The following is a 16,366-nucleotide window of genomic DNA, read 5'->3' on the forward strand; positions in this document are numbered from 1 at the left end:
TTTGTAAATTTCACCTCTGCTTTGCTAATTCCTGTGAAACATCTAAAGGGTTAAGAAACTTTCTAAATGCTGTTTTGAATACTTTGAGGGGTGAAGGTTTTAAATTGGGGTGACTTATTGGGGGTTTCTAATATATAAGGCCCTTAAAGCCACTTCAGAACTCAACCGGCCCCTGTAAAAATAGCCCTTTGAAATGTTCTTGAAAATGTGAGAAAGTCCTAGAAAAATAAAACGATGAAAACATAAAGTAGACATATGGGGGATGTTAATTAGCAACAATTTTGTGGGGTATAACTGCCTGTCTTAGCCCTCAGGCTGGGTTCACACGACCTATTTTCAGGCGTAAACGAGGCGTATTATGCCTCGATTTACGCCTGAAAATACGGCTCCAATACGTCGGCAAACATCTGCCCATTCATTTGAATGGGTTTGCCGACGTACTGTGCCGCCGACCTGTAATTTACGCGTCGTCGTTTGACAGTTGTCAAAAGACGACGCATAAAATTACAGCCTCGTCAAAAGAAGTGCAGGACACTTCTTGGGACGTTTATGGAGCCGTTTTCTCATAGACTCTATTGAAAACAGCTCCGAAAACGGCGCGAAAAACACAGCGAAAAACGTGAGTTGCTCAAAAAACGTCTGAAAATCAGGTGCTGTTTTCCCTTGAAAACAGCTCCGTATTTTCAGACGTTTTTGGCTCAGCGTGTGAACATACCCTCATGTGCACGGCACTGATTTCCGGGTCAGCCGGCCACGGAGTGACAGCTGCGAGCCGCCCACAAATCGTGGGCTGCTCACATGGCCATTATTTTCAATGAGCCCGAACTGCAGAACACGGCCGTAATAAGGCTTGCCCGTTCTTTCTGCAGTCTGGGCTCCGGGGCCATGCACGGACCGTGAAAACCACGGTGGTGTGCATGGCCCCATAGGAATGAATGGGGCCACAATTCTCCCGTGGATTTTCGGGGGAATTGCGGCCGCAACAGCACGTTTGTGTGCATGGGGCGTTACAAGCAGATACATTTAAATTTAGAAAAATGCTAATTTTTTCAATTTTTTGCTACATTTTGTTTTTTTTCACAATTAAATACTGAATGTATCGAGCAAATTTTGGCAGTAACAAAGTCCAATATGTCACGAGAAAACAGTCTCAATCGCTTGAATAGGTAAAAGTATTCCGAAGTTATCACATATATTGAAACTAGGGATGTCACGATACCAGAATTTGGACTTCGATACCGATACTTCGTGTAGTATTGCGATTTCGATACCAATTTAGATACTTTGCCAACAGTAATAAAAAAAAAAAAAATTCTTCCGTTTTCTGATGTGAGGCGCGACGTGTGATGAATTTTGAACGCGCCTCACATTAATAGTAATTAATCCCATCATGTTTCTCAGTCATAATGGGTTAATGTGCGAGGTACATGATGGGGTTAATTACTATTAATGTGAGGCACATGGAGGTTAAATTCATCATCACACCTCGTGCCCCATAATAAGTGATAGAAAGCAGTTTTTATTTTATTTTTTTACAGCGCACACATCATAAATGATGCACAAAAAATTGTTGTGCGCGCCAATACTGAATGTGTATATTTTATGTATTGAGACTTATTTTAATGTTTATTGTAAAAAAGGTGAATGTGTATTTTTTTTTAAAATTTAACAATACTTTGTTTTTACTTTATTTTTAAACTTTAATGTACTGGTATATATCAGATATGTGCCAGTACATTAGCCTGTGGACAGATAGCACACAGGCAGTTGTTAGGACATACTTGGGTATGTCCTAACAACATGAAATATGGTAAGACAGCCCTGGGGTCCGTCAATAGACCCTGGGCTGTCTGCCCATATATGGTATGGCCCTCGATCGCGTCACAGGAACTCCCTGTGACGCGATCCAGGGGCATCCCCCCTGCTCATTTTCTCCTGAATGTTGCAGTCAGCTGTGATCGCAGCATTCAGGGGAATAACGGCGGAGATGAGAGGTTTCTCTGATCTCCGCCGTTATAGAGCGGGGCTGCGGCTGTATAATACAGCCATTGCCCCGCTCCTGACAGGAAGTGCACGCGCGGTCAGCATAAGGAGGTGCGGCCGGCGCTGCACTAATGAGCAGCAGTTCAGGCACTGGAGACAGAACATGGGGGTGTTTTGCAGTGCGCCCGCCATGTTCTGTCTTCAGTGCCGCAGATCATTAGTGCAGCGCCGGCCGAATCACATCATCCTGACCCCGAGAACTTATGACTCAGGAGCGGGGTTGTGGCTGAATTACACAGCCGCAGCCGCGCTCCCATACATTCATGTATTACTATACTGAGCTGTGCTACTGCGCAGCTCAGTATCAAAATACAGGAAATAGCGGTATCGAACCGTTTAGGGATGCAGAGTATCGAAACAGTATCGAAGTTTCGATGCACCGTGCATCCCTAATTGAAACATGTCAGATCTGAAAAATTAGGCTCTGTCAGGAAGGTCAAAAGAGGCCAAAGAGGGAAGGGGTTAACATTGTGTTAAAACGTATCTTAACCCCTTAGTGACAGCCGGTTTTGACCTTTAACCCCTTAATGTCTAGCCTACTTTAAACCTTAATGACCAAGCAATTTTTTGAATTTTTCCATCGTCGCAAGAATTAAAACTTCTTTATTTTTGCGTCGACATAGCTGGATAAGGTCTCGTTTTTTTCGGTAAAAGTTTTATTTTTTAATAGCACCATTTTGGGGTACATATAATTTATGGATTATCTTTTTTGGGGGTAATGGAAAAAAAAACATACGTTTTGTCACTTTTTTGCGTCTTAGATTTACGCCGTTTACTGTGGTATAAATAATAACTTTATTCAGTGGGTTATTACGATTGTGGCGATACCAAATTTATATAGATTTTGTATGTTTTGTTACTTTTACACAGTAAAAACACTTTTCTTTTAAAAATTATTTGTTTTAAGCGTCGCCATGTTTTAAGTGCCAGAATTGTTTTATTTTGACACCGATGCAGCTGTATGAGGGCTTGATTTTTGCGGGACGACTTCTAGTTTTTATTGGTACCGTTTTGGAGTACAAGTTTTTTTTTAAGGCAAGATGAACAGAAAAAAGTAATTCTGGAATTGTTTTTTTTTTTTTTTTTTTAAGGCGTTGACCGTCCGGGTTAAATAAGGCGGTGCTGTAATGTAGAAAACAGTGTTTTTTATTTTCAAAAACTATGATTTTTGACCAAGTTATGAGCAATTTTAGCTTTATGCTAATTACTTTCTTAATGCCCAAATGTGCGTTTCTTAACTTTTGACCAAGTGGGCGTTGTAAAGAGAAGTGTATGACACTGACCAATCAGCGTCATACACTTCAATCCATTCATGTCCATTTGTACTCTGCACAGCGTGATCTTGCTGTTCAGTAAGGTTAATGTGGGTGTATGTGACAGAAGTGTCTTGAGAGTGAATAGACATCACCTCCAGCCAGGACGCAATGTCTATTCACACGCCCGAAACTTCTGTAAAGTTTGTGTGGGACTTAATAGCTGCATGGCGTGATCTTGTATGTGAGATTTCCAGCAAGTCAAACGTAATCTCGCGAGATTACGATGTAAACGAGATTACGTTTGCCTTGCTGAAAATCTCACAGAAAAGATTCAGACGTGTCAGGATTCTTAATAAACATCACGTCCAGGCTGGTAGTGATGTATATTCATTATCAGGACACTGCAGTAATGTTAGTGTTTGTGTATGTAGCTGCACATAACGATATAGCTATATCGCTAGTGCAGTGTAAATGAATGGAGAGAAGTACATGACGCTGATTGGTCAGCGTCATACACCCCTCTGTACAACGCCCACTTGGTCTAAAGTAAAACACGCCCACTTGGGCTTTAAGAAACTAATTAGCATAAAGCTAAAAATCGTTCATAAAGTGGTAAAAAATCGTTTTTCTAAATAAAAAGCACTGCTGTCACCTACATTATAGCGCTGATCTCCTTATGTAGGAGACAGAGTTTCTACTGTATGATAGGTCTCAAAGCATGGGTAATTACATACATAGCCCCAGTTATGAAGCGCAAAAAAAACATGTATCCCTTTTGGCCATGTTTTCAGCAATCCCTGTAACCCTTGTACTGATATTTATTGGTTGTAGTGGCAAGGACAGGGTGTAAAAAGTGATGCTCCGTGACCTCTACTTTAAATATAATTAATATAATATGATCAATAGTTTTTTTTCTTGGAATTTCAGATATGTCATAGTTTCTTGGTCCTTTTTGTAACCTATATAGGAATTAAAAGTAGCATCCCGTGACCTATTGCCACCTGCTAGTACCAGGTTCTAGCTTTCCTCTTGATCAAATGAGGTTGAAGAGGCCCGATTCAAGTGGTTGACACCCCCTCTAACCTAATGTACTCTGTAAGGGTATGTTCACACGGCCAAATTTCAGACGTATACGAGGCGTATTTTGCCTCGTTTTACGTCTGGAAATACGTCTCAAATAGGTCGGCAAACATCTGCCCATTCATTTGAATGGGTTTGCCGACGTACTGTGCAGACGACCTGTTATTTACGCGTCGTCGTTTGACAGCTGTCAAACGACGACGCGTAAAAATACAGCCTCGTCAAAAGAAGTGCAGGACACTTCTTTGGACGTTTTTGGAGCTGTTTTCTCAGACTCCAATGAAAACAGCTCCAAAAACGGACGTAAAAAACGCCGCGAAAACGCCGCGAAAAATGCGAGTTGGTAAAAAAACTTCTGAAAAGCAGGGTCTGTTTTCCCTTGAAAACAGCTCTGGATTTTCAGACGTTTTTGTTGACTACGTGTGAACATACCCTAATAGTGGTTACTGTCTGTCTGCAGTAGTGTCTCTCTTCTCTTCTCTTTTCTTCTCTCTTCTCTCTCCCATCATTGCACTTAAGGGCTTATTCATTGAAGTCAATGGGTGCATGAACACCGCGCACGGCACATGGACGCACTGCCGTGTGTGATGTGCTATAGAGTAGTCAAAACTATGAATAAAAACAGAAAAACACCACGTAAAAACATAAAACTAGAATGAAAGCTTTTTTTAAAAAAAAAGTGGCACACTAGAATAATTGTCCATTTACACAGCAGCCTTTTTGAAGGAACAAACACTGCATATGGTCATAGACAATATTTCCACTAACACCAATGTTTTGTGGGCATCCTGGGGGCTTTAATTCACTGTCTCTGCCCTCATAAATATTGAAGCTGCACGTGTAACCTGTGTTACACTCACAAATTTGGTATAGCTTTATGCCATACCTGGCTCTTTTTGATAGTATGTACTGCCTAAAAGACTATCACAACTGTGAGCGCAATTTAGCAACCCACTTTTAGGATCCCAGATTAAGGATGACACGGCTCATCACTGGTATGATTGTATTTACAGGTTTTTCACTGACTGCCAGTTCAGTATTAAGCTACTTATTCCAACCACTAATATGTATCATGATTGCCTTTGTCATTATGACTTGTTTTAATTGTTATGTGTTTTGTAAGATACGGAGAGCTTTCATAGTGAGGCCTCTGGAAAGAAGTGACAGGTTGTTGTGAAATTAGAGGCAGGTAATGATTACCAGACCTATAAAATCACACAAAGTGGTAAATGTGAAAGGAAATGTATTTTCCAAAGTGTTTTATATCTACTGTATGCCTTATATACTCATATCCTTAGATGTTTGTACAAGTTAGTTATATTAGAAGGTAGATACTCTGCAGAGCTGGGACTTTAAGGCAGTAGCGCTGTGTGCAAAACACTACAGAGACTAAACATGGGGGAATCACGCGCTACGATTCATGATTGCACGAGGGAACGGCCCCTCTAAGAACCAATTAAGTTGTGCCTAAACTTTATGACTCATTTGTTATTGTCAGTCTATAAATATCAACTGCTGATCAGATTAAACTAGAAGGATTTCCATACAGTAACGTGTCTCTGTGTGTATTTGCTTCTCTGAGCTGCTCGTATTCATAAATTGATTCTTAAAAGCCAATTTGGAGCTGGATGGAACTCGAGGCGTAGTGGGTTGCTAATTTGCGTTGACATAGCTGTATAAGGTCTTGTTTTTTGCGGGACAAGTCATTTTTATTAGCACCATTTTGGGGTACATATAATTTATTGATTAACTTTTTTATTATCTTTTTTTTGGGGGGGGGAGATGGAAATAACTCCGAAATTTTGCCACTCTTTTTTGCGTCCTAAATCTACGCCGTTTACTGTGTGGTATAAATAACATTAACTTTATTTAGCGGGTTGTTACGATTGCAACGATACCAAATTGGTATAGATTTTGTATGTTTCACTTTATATCACATTTTTTTTTTAAGGCAGGGTTCACAGAAAACTGCAATTTTTCCATTGTTTTTTATATTTTTTGCGGTGTTCACCGTGCGGGTTAAATAATGTAATGGCTTTATAGTCTGGGTCGTTACGGACGCGGCGATACCAAATATGCGTAACTTTTTATTTTGTGAATAGTAAAGCATTTTGTAAGGGGAAAAAGTGGGGTTTTCATTTTTTTTACATTTGTTTTTTTATTAACTTTATTCAACTTTTTTTACCCTTTTTTACCAGTCCTACTAGGGGACTTTAATATGCAATCCTCCGATCGCTATTATAATACACTGCAATGCTTTTGTATTGCAGTGTATTTCTGCATCTTCTAGGCCATGCCTCTTCCATAGCCTAGCAGGCATTCACCACAGGCAGACCTGGGGACCTTTTTATTAGGCCCCCGGCTGCCATCGGAGACAGACACTCGGTGATCTTATCGCTGGGTGCCGGTGGGCTGAGAGGGAGCTCCCTCCCTCTCCAAAACAACTCCGATGCGGCCCTCGCTATTGAGCGCCGCATCTGAGGGGTTAAACGGGTGAGATCGATATTTATACCTCTGGTAGCTGAGAGCAGGGAGATTTAACGGCTCCCTGCTCTATTTTTTTTTATTCTGATGCAGCGTCGTGAAAAGGCGTATGCATCAGAATAAGGCCCATTAGTGGCCGCCGTGAAAAAGCGTGTTGGTGATCACTAACGGGTTAAGCCTTTTTACATCTCATGCTTCACTGTAGGTTCAGCCTGGCTGAAGTCTGTCACATAGTATTTAAATTTGTCATTTGCTCTTTAGTTGAGCCCTGGTGACATACTTGACCGCTGACAAATATTTTTATTTATTTTTTATTACTAATCCTGTGCAGTAGTCTATTTCAAAGAGCCTGTAGGCATTTTAATGACACTTTTACATCTAATGATAAATTCAGTCCAGTTGATTCTAAAGTTTAATATAACCTCTATTTGTATCAAACGTTTTTAGGACACCTCGACCAGTTATTGTAGAACCGATGGAACAATTTGATGATGAAGATGGTTTGCCAGAAAAATTTATGCAGAAGACTCAGCAGTACCTCAAGTAAGTTAATTTGTTGGATCAGTATTGGTTTAACTTGGTTTAACACACAGGGTATGTTCAGACTAAATAATTTGCGTGTGCAGAGCCACCGCTACATTCATTTTCTATGGGGCTGCCAGAAGCGATCTCTGGCAGCCCCATAGAAAATGGGATTGGTGGTGGTCCCAGCTGTCGTACCCCCACCAATCAGATATTTATCACCTATCCTGTGGATAGCTAATAAATATTGATTATGGGAAAACCCGTTTAGGGCTATGAAATTCTTAAACTACAGATGCATCCGTATTAAATCAGTATTGCTAAAGGGCCATGTTACGAAATTCAATTTATTACCTACAATACAGCCCATAAGTATTCTAGTTATGTAGTATGATTGCAATACCGGTGACCTACTGATGCAAAATGATCGGTAATACGGTCAGGTCTTTTAACCCCTTCCCGCCGCAGCCATTTTTAAAATTTTCGTTTTCGTTTTTTCCTCCCCAACTTCCAAAAGCCATAACTTTTTTTTATTTTTCCATCGATATAGTACTATGAGGGCTTGATTTTTGTGGGACGAGTTGTAGTTTTTCGTAGCACCATTTATTGTGCCATATAATGTACGGAATTCACTGTGCAATTAAAACAACATGTGATTATGGCAATACCAAATATATATATATTTTTTTTCTATATTTTACTACTTTTAAAAGTAAAAACCTAAGTGTAAAAAATGTACATTTATTTTGTTGCCAAATTCTGACATGCCCTATCTTCGGGCGTTAACGCCTCTGACCTCCCATTGACATCAATGGGAGGCAGAGAAAGCGTATTTCGCTGCGGTTTTGCCCATGGCACTCAATGGGCGCTAGCGGAAACGGCGTGCAGGCAGATGACAATCTGGCTCAAAATTCCCAACGGAATTTTGAGGCAGAATTTTCCTCCTGCAATAAACTCCGTGTGAACAGGGCCTAAAGGTGTCCATAAAAATTAATACAAATGTTAATGTATCAATCCAGAGATGATTCAGGAATGTTATTCAAACCCCCAGAGTTTTAACAAGATAATTTAAAAATCCAATAATTTTCACGTTGTTTTAGTTTATTAAGTCTTTTAGGGGTATCGGGAGGGATTTGTTCAATATGAGTGATGTTAATTGAATTAAGTTTTGGACCTCCCTTTCAGCACTGATGACAGCAACAATTTTGTAACTAGAACGCATCTTGAATCGGTGGATGTAAACCCCTACATCGATTTTAAGGCTGGGTTCACACGACCTATTTTCAGGCGTAAACGAGGCGTATTATGCCTCGATTTACGCCTGAAAATAGGGCTCCAATACGTCGGCAAACATCTGCCCATTCATTTGAATGGGTTTGCCGGCGTATTGTGCAGACGACCTGTAATTTACGCGTCGTCGTTTGACAGCTGTCAAACGAAGACGCGTAAATGGACTGCCTCGGCAAAGAAGTGCAGGGCACTTCTTTGCCACGTAATTTGAGCCGTTCTTCATTGAACTCAATGAAGCACAGCTCAAGATTTACGAGCGTCTCAGACGCCTCGCAAAATACGAGGAGGAGCATTTACGTGTGAAACGAGGCAGCTGTTTTCTCTTGAAAACAGTGTCTTTTCACACGTAAATGACAGCTAGCGTGTGCACATACCCTTAAAGTGCACATTACCCCCATGGTTAAATAATATACCGTTTGGCCAATTTAGAAGGGTTAGAAAGAATTGCTCATCCCAAAGAAACTTTAACTGAATGCAATATTTTAGAAAAAAGATTTAAATAAAAAAAATTCCTGACTAGCTTAATTAAAGGGGCTCGTCAAAAAGCAGCAAGGTTGACACATGTTTGCATCAGGCTAGCTGCATCTACAAACGATGAGTCTAGATCTAGAAACTATTTATTACTACTTTTAATAACCCTGGAATGGCGTCCCAGTCGCTCTCTGACCCGTGTCCTTTAGCGTTTAAAATTTTATTTTTAAATCACACTGTATTTAAGGTGCATTACAGTTTGTCCTATGTATGGCCTGATGACGCTAGTTCAGAGTTGAAACACGTAGCCTTTTAGCAACACTAAATACACTTAGTTGATTTAAACATTTATTCTGGATTGCATGTGTAGCAGCGCGATTGTGGTCCTATTTTTTTTATAGATCCCTTATTCTTTCTAAAGTTTGTCACTACAGAACATCCTTTTACAAATCCCACCTGCATCGGTGCCACTATATTTGGGAGAAGTTTGGCCAGTCTGTTTGCCATGAGTTTTGATGAGGTTTGTCCTGGTTTATCAGGGATATGAGGCTGGATCATCTTCTTGTTTTCTTTCTTTTGGCAGTAGATTGATATAAACAGTGTTTGCATTAGGTGGAAGAGATTCATCTGCCAGTAACTATTGTTATACAGACACGACCGTGTTGGTGTGATTTTGTATTTGTAGTGCTTTATAAAACTTCCTCGGGTAACTATCTGGTTCCTGAGATTTGCCTTCAGATTCTTAATTACGTCTTGCACCTCTTCCGCAGTAACCGGCGCTTTTAGGGTACAAAACACGCACGGCGTAAACACTGCTGATTTTCCACAACGGATTCATTGGGTAAAATCAGCAGCGTATTACAGTAGAAGCAGTGTGGGTGAGATTTCTACAAATCACGCGCACACAGTGTAAAACAGCAGCTGGAAAAAACGCAAATGACCTGTGGTGCCGTTTCATCAGCCACAGCATTTCAATTAATGGTACGGAGTGGGTTTCCCCCATTTAGTTCAATGGGGTACTTAAACACGCAACGAAGTATAGTGCGTTGCAACATTTGCGGTGGAATCACAGAGATTCCGAGACAAAAAAGGAGGAAATAAAAAAAAAAAAGTTATACTTACCCAGAGTTCACTCCTTCCTCTCCAGTCTGGCCTCCTGGGATGAAGTTTCAGCGGTCACATGGGATGAAATGTCATCCCAGGAGGCAGGACTACGCGCAGAGAAGAGGGAATTTTCGGACGGCATTCCCTGCGGTATTCGGGGAAGATACGCTGCGCAGCTTGACGCAACGTATCCGCCCTAAACACGCTGTGTCTGTTCGTAACCTTCGGGAAGTAAGCTCCTCTGTGCTGAGTGTGGGTAGAGAGGCTGCCTAAAAATTCTAATGTCTTTTTATTTGTATGTCTAAGCCTTTTTTATTAAAATATAAATGTTTTGTTTTCAGAGAAAGGGAGGAACCTCCGAGGTTTGGTCAGCCTGGAACGTTTGAATTTGAATATTCCTCTAGATGGAAAGCTCTGTACGAAATGGAGAAACAGCAGAGAGAGCAGGTTGACCGGAACATAAGAGAAGCAAAGGAAAAATTAGAAGCTGAGATGGAAGCAGCTCGCCATGAGCATCAACTGATGCTTATGAGGCAAGGTAAGAACCCTCTTGGCTAATAATGTGGCACACAGGTCTTCCCTTTTTTTTTTTTTTTTTGCACAATATTGATTGCCGTATGATAAAGTGTTAGCGTATTTTTCGGACTATATGACGCACTGGACCTTGAGATGCACCATAATTTGTAGCCTAAAAGAGGAGATAAAGGGTTTTCCCTTTTAATTGTACATTTCCTGGGTAATATTCAGACAGTAGGGTATGCAGTACTATGGTGCCCCAATGCAATGCCAGCCCTAGTGCCCTCACCCTCTCCTGAATACACCAGACATCAGAGGTGTGGAGGGGCTAGAAGGTCCTTGCAGATCAGTACCTGCACAGATATACCGTGCTGTCGGTACATATGTCTAGGTCATCTGCTCACTGGACAGTCAGATTTGACAATTCTGTGTGTAAGATGTGACTGTTCAGTGAGCAGATAACCCAAGAGACTTTTTACATACGGCACATGACATGCTGCTACCATTATACTGCACTGCAAGGACCTTTGGAGCACGGGGAGCTCAGTCTCCTTCATACACTGGCAGCTGTGTGCCTTAAGGCTTTAAGACGCAGCACAATATTTGAGCAGTTTCTAGAACAAAAAGTGCGTCTTATAGTACGAAAAATACAGTAGGTCAAATGTATTTTTCTAGATTTCTATAAAGTGTGTTTTTTATATGGAAGTTAAACTTGACATGGTTTTTGAGGGGTCCTAAATAGTTTGCCCTTAGGGCACCTTATTCACGTTTGCTTATGTCTATTCTTAATTCTTTCTGTCTATGACCCATGAGTGTGTTAACCCCTTCGCGCTCAGGTCAGTACTATTACGTCGTGCTGAGCGCATCGTTCGCGCTCAGCTCAGTAATAGTTCTGACCTGAGTTAACACGGTGCCATCTTTCCCCGGCGCGTGTTTGAGCTGTGATACCTGCTGTTTCCGATAGCAGGCTATCACAGCTTAGTGTGCAGGGACCGATCGCGGTGGTCCCCGCCGATTAACCCCTTAGAAGCCACGTTCAATAGCGATCGCGGCTTCTTAGGGGTTAAGCTGCCATCGCCGGCCTGCTACACGATAGAGGGCCGCGATGGCTACTATGGCAACCAGAATCCTAACAATGGACTCTGGCTACGCCATCGACTGAAGCCTAGTGGGTCCTGACAAAGTCCGCACCCACTATGCTTGCTGTCAGCGAACAGCTGACCGCTCTAATGCACTGCACTACGTATGTAGTGCAGTGTATTAGAATAGCGATCAGGGCCTCCTGCCCTCATGTCCCCTAGTGGGACAAAGTAAAAAAAAGTGTAAAAAAGTAAAAAAAAAGTTGTGTAAAAATAAGGAAATAAAAAGTTTAAAAAGTAAAAATCCCCCTTTTTCCCTTATCAGTCCTTTATTATTAATAAAAATATATAAATAAACTATACACAATTGGTATCGACGCGTCCGTAACGTCCTGAACTACAAAACGATGTCGTTATTTATCCCGCACGGTGAACGCCGTAAAAGAAAATAATAATAAACCGTACCACAATCACAATTGTTTGGTCACTTCATCTCCCAAAAAAATGGAATAAAAAGAGATCAAAAAGTCGCATGTACCTAAAATGCTCCTGATCAAAACTACAGTTCGTTACACAAAAAATAAGTCCTCGCACGGCTTTCCTGATGGAAAAATAAAAAAGTTCTGGCTCTTAGAATAAGGTAACACAAAAAATAAATTATATTTTACAAAATGTATTTTATTGTGCAAACGCCATAAGACATAAAATAAAACTTTAAACATCTGGTATCGCCGTAATCGTATCGCCCCGCAGAATAAAGTGAATATGTAATTTATAGCGCACGGTGCACGCTGTAAAAAAAAAAATAGAATAAAAAACAATAGTAAAATTGCTGTTTTTTTAGTCACCACGCCTCTTAAAAATAGAATAAAAACTGATCAAAAAGTCGCATGCACCCCAAGAAAACTACAATGAATTCCTCAAGGTCTCTAGTTTCCAAAAAGGGGTCACTTTTTTTGGGGGGTTTCCACTGTTTTGGCACCACAAGACCTCTTCAAACCGGACATGGTGCCTAATAAATTAAATTAATTAAATGTCACCTCTATTTTGCTCTAAATTCCTGTGAAACACCTAAAGGGTTAATGAACTTTCTAAGTGCTGTTGTGAATACTTTGAGGGGTCTAGTTTCTAAAATGGGGTGTTTGATAAGGGTGTCTAATATATTGGCCCCTCAAAGCAACTTCAGAACGGAGCTGGAAACTAAAAAATAAACTAAAAATGAGGCAATACTTTGCTTCTTATATTATACTGATAATGAGCCGTGCCCACCCTGAGATGACCCCAGTTTTGACCGTTTGTATAAACGCAGACCCCTATTAGACCGTTTCAGTGCCCGGTTTTCCCGAGCATTCACCCCAGAGAAGTGTATTTCCATTGATGAGTCATTGGTACATTTTAAAGGGAGGGTTCAATTCCGCGAGTACCTGCCGGTTAGGAGGGCAAGGTATGGCGTGACGATGTATAAGCTGTGTGAGAGTGCATCAGGGTATACCTACAGATTTAGGATATATGAAGGGAAGGACACCAGTATTCAGCCCCCAGAATGCCCCCCCTTACTGGGAGTTAATACAAAAATTGTGTGGGATTTGGTGCACCCACTGCAGGACCAGTGTCACCACCTCTACCTGGATCATTTTTATACCAGCGTCCCACCCTTCAACTGCCTCGCTTCCAGAAGTCCTGCGGCATGCGGCACGGCTAGAAGAAATCTAAGAGGCCTCCCTAAGACTCTGCTTGGGCAAACAAGAAGGGGTGAGAGCAATCTAGCAGCAACATATTGTGTGTCAAGTACAAGACAAGGTAGTTGCCACACCAGTACCCATGTACCTGTACGAGGTACCAGTACAGAGACCCCCAAACCAGACTGCATCCTGGACTACAATAGGTACATGGGAGGGGTGGACTTGTCAGATCAAGTCCTGAAGCCCTACAGTACTTCGGGAAGCGAGGCCACACGCATCGTACAAGGGCAACACTTTTTAGGAGAAGTTCCCCAAACTGGCAAGAAGGGAAAAAGTCAAAAGAGGTGCAAAGTCTGCTATAAGAGGGGAATAAGGAAGGACACAATATATCAATGTGACGCGTGTCTCGAAAAACCAGAGCTCTGTATGAAAGAGTGTTTTAAAATTTATCATCCATCCCTTTATTTTTAATTTACCCCAGTTTTACTTGCTCTGATGCACTTCGCACAGCTTATCCCTCCTCATCTTTCCCCTCTGAGCCCTGCTGTGTGCCCAGGCAGCTGATAACAGCCACATGTAGGGTATTGCCGTACCTGGGAGAACCAACATTACAGTTTATGAGTTGTATATCTCCGGTGGCGCATGCTGGGCACAATATATCGGACACTGAATTGGCATATATGTATAGAAAATTGCAAATTTCACTCTGCACCAACTGCTGCACATTATCTTTTACACAATACCTGTGGGGTCAAAATGCTCACTACACCTCTAGATGAATGCCTTAAGGGGTGTCGATTTTAAAACAGGGTCACTTCTCGGGGGTTTCAACTGTACCGGTACCTTAGGGGCTTCTGCGTACAAGACTTAGCACCAGAAAAGCTCCAGTAGGCCAAATGGTGGTCCTTTCCTTCTGAGCCCTGCCGTGTGCTCAGGCAGCTAATAACGGCCACATGTAGGGTATTGCCGTACCCGGGAGAACCCACATTACAGTTTATGGGGTGTATGTCTACGGTGGCACATGCTGGGTACAATATATCGGGCACGGACATGCCATATATGTATAGAAAATTGCAAATCTCACTCTGCACCATCTGTTGCGCATTATCTTTTACACAATACCCGTGGGGTCAAAATGCTCACTACACCTCTAGATGAATGCCTTAAGGGTGTCGTTTTTAAAACGGGGTCACTTCTCGGGGGTTTCAACTGTACTGATACCTCAGGGGCTACTGCACACATGACTTAGCACCAGAAAATTCCCAGTAGGCCACATGGTGGTCCTTTCCTTCTGAGCCCTCCCATGGGCCCAAACGGCAGTTTCACCACAAATAGGGTATTGCCACACTCAGGACAAATTGGGCAACAAAATTGAGTATTTTATTCCTTGTGAAAATAAGAAATTTTGAGCCAAAACTACCTCTTATTGGAAAAAATTACATTTTTTTAAATTCACAGCCCAATTCAAATAAATTCTGTGAAAAAACTGTGGGGTCTAAATGGTCACAACACCCATAAGTGAATTCCTTGAGGGGTGTAGTTTCCAAAATGGGGTCACTTCTGGTGGGTTTCCATTGCTTTGATACCTCTGGGGCTCTGCAAATGCAACATGGCACCCGAAAACCAATCCAGCAAAATCTGGGCTCCAAAGAACACATAGCGCTCCTTTCCTTCTGATCCCTCCCATGGGCCCAAACGGCAGTATATCACCACAAATAGGGTATTGCCGCACTCAGGACAAATTGGGCAACAAAATGGGGCATTTTGTTCCCTGTGAAAATAAGAAATTCTGATAAAAAAAAATGACATCTTATTGGAAAAATTGTCATTTTTTTAATTTCACAGCCCAATTCAAATACGCGCTGTGAAACACTGCGGGGTCAAAATGGTAACAATAACCATAAATGAATTCCTTGAGGGGTGCAGTTTCCAAAATGGGGTCAGTTTTTGGGGATTCCTACTGTTTTGGCACCTGAACACCTCTTCAAACCTGGCATGCTGCCTAAAATATATGCTAATAAAAAAGAAGCACCAAAATGCACTAGGTGCTTCTTTGCTTCTAGGGCTTGTGTTTTAGTCCACGAGCACACTAGAGCCACATGTGGGACATTTCTAAAAACTGCAGAATCTGGACAATACATATTTAGTAGTATTTCTCTGGTAAAACCTTCTGTGTTATAGAAGAAAAATTGAATAAAATTCAAATTCAGCAAGAAAAATGAAATTTGCAAATTTCACCTCCACTTTGCTTTAATTCCTGTGAAATGCCTGAAGGGTTAAAAAACTTTCTAAATGCTATTTTGAATACTTTGAGGGGTCTAGTTTTTAAAATGGGGTGTTTTATGGGGGTTTCTAATACATAGACCCCTCAAAGCCCCTTCAGAACTGAACAGGTACCTTAAAAAAAAGGCTTTTGAAATTTTCTTAAAAATATGAGAAATTGCAGTTTATGTTCTAAGCCTTGTAACGTCCAAGAAAAATAAAATAATGCTCTAAAAACTATGCAGATCTAAAGTAGACATATGGCAAATGTGAACTAGTAACTATTTTGGGTGGTATAACCGTCTGTTTTACAAGCACATGCATTTAAATTCGGAAAAATGCTATTTCACATTTTTCTCTACATTTTGCAATTTTTCACAAATAAACACTGAATATATCGACCAAATTTTACCACTAACATGAAGTCCAACGTCTCACGAGAAAACAATCTCAGAATCGCTTGGATAGGTTTAAGCATTCCGACGTTGTTACCACATAAAGTGAAATATGTCAGATTTGAAAAATGGGCTCTGAGCCTTAAGGCCCAAACTAGGCTGCGTCCTTAAGGGGTTAAAGG

The 16,366-nt window shown here is 41.2% G+C and overlaps 1 protein-coding gene across 5 annotated transcripts in view; it reads left to right on the top strand.

Moving 5' to 3' along the window:
- PSPC1 (paraspeckle component 1) overlaps positions 1–16,366 on the top strand; it is a 121,172-nt gene that overhangs the window by 20,567 nt on the left and 84,239 nt on the right. For all 5 annotated transcript variants that reach the window (XM_075851613.1, XM_075851612.1, XM_075851614.1 and 2 more), the window contains exons 3-4: positions 7,311–7,406; positions 10,592–10,788. In XM_075851613.1, the coding sequence (XP_075707728.1) occupies positions 7,311–7,406; positions 10,592–10,788 (293 nt within the window). The remainder of the gene's footprint in view (positions 1–7,310; positions 7,407–10,591; positions 10,789–16,366) is intronic.

The sequence above is a fragment of the Rhinoderma darwinii genome, chromosome 2 (assembly GCF_050947455.1).
Source record: "Rhinoderma darwinii isolate aRhiDar2 chromosome 2, aRhiDar2.hap1, whole genome shotgun sequence".
In the NCBI taxonomy this organism is placed as follows: Eukaryota; Metazoa; Chordata; class Amphibia; order Anura; family Rhinodermatidae; genus Rhinoderma; species Rhinoderma darwinii.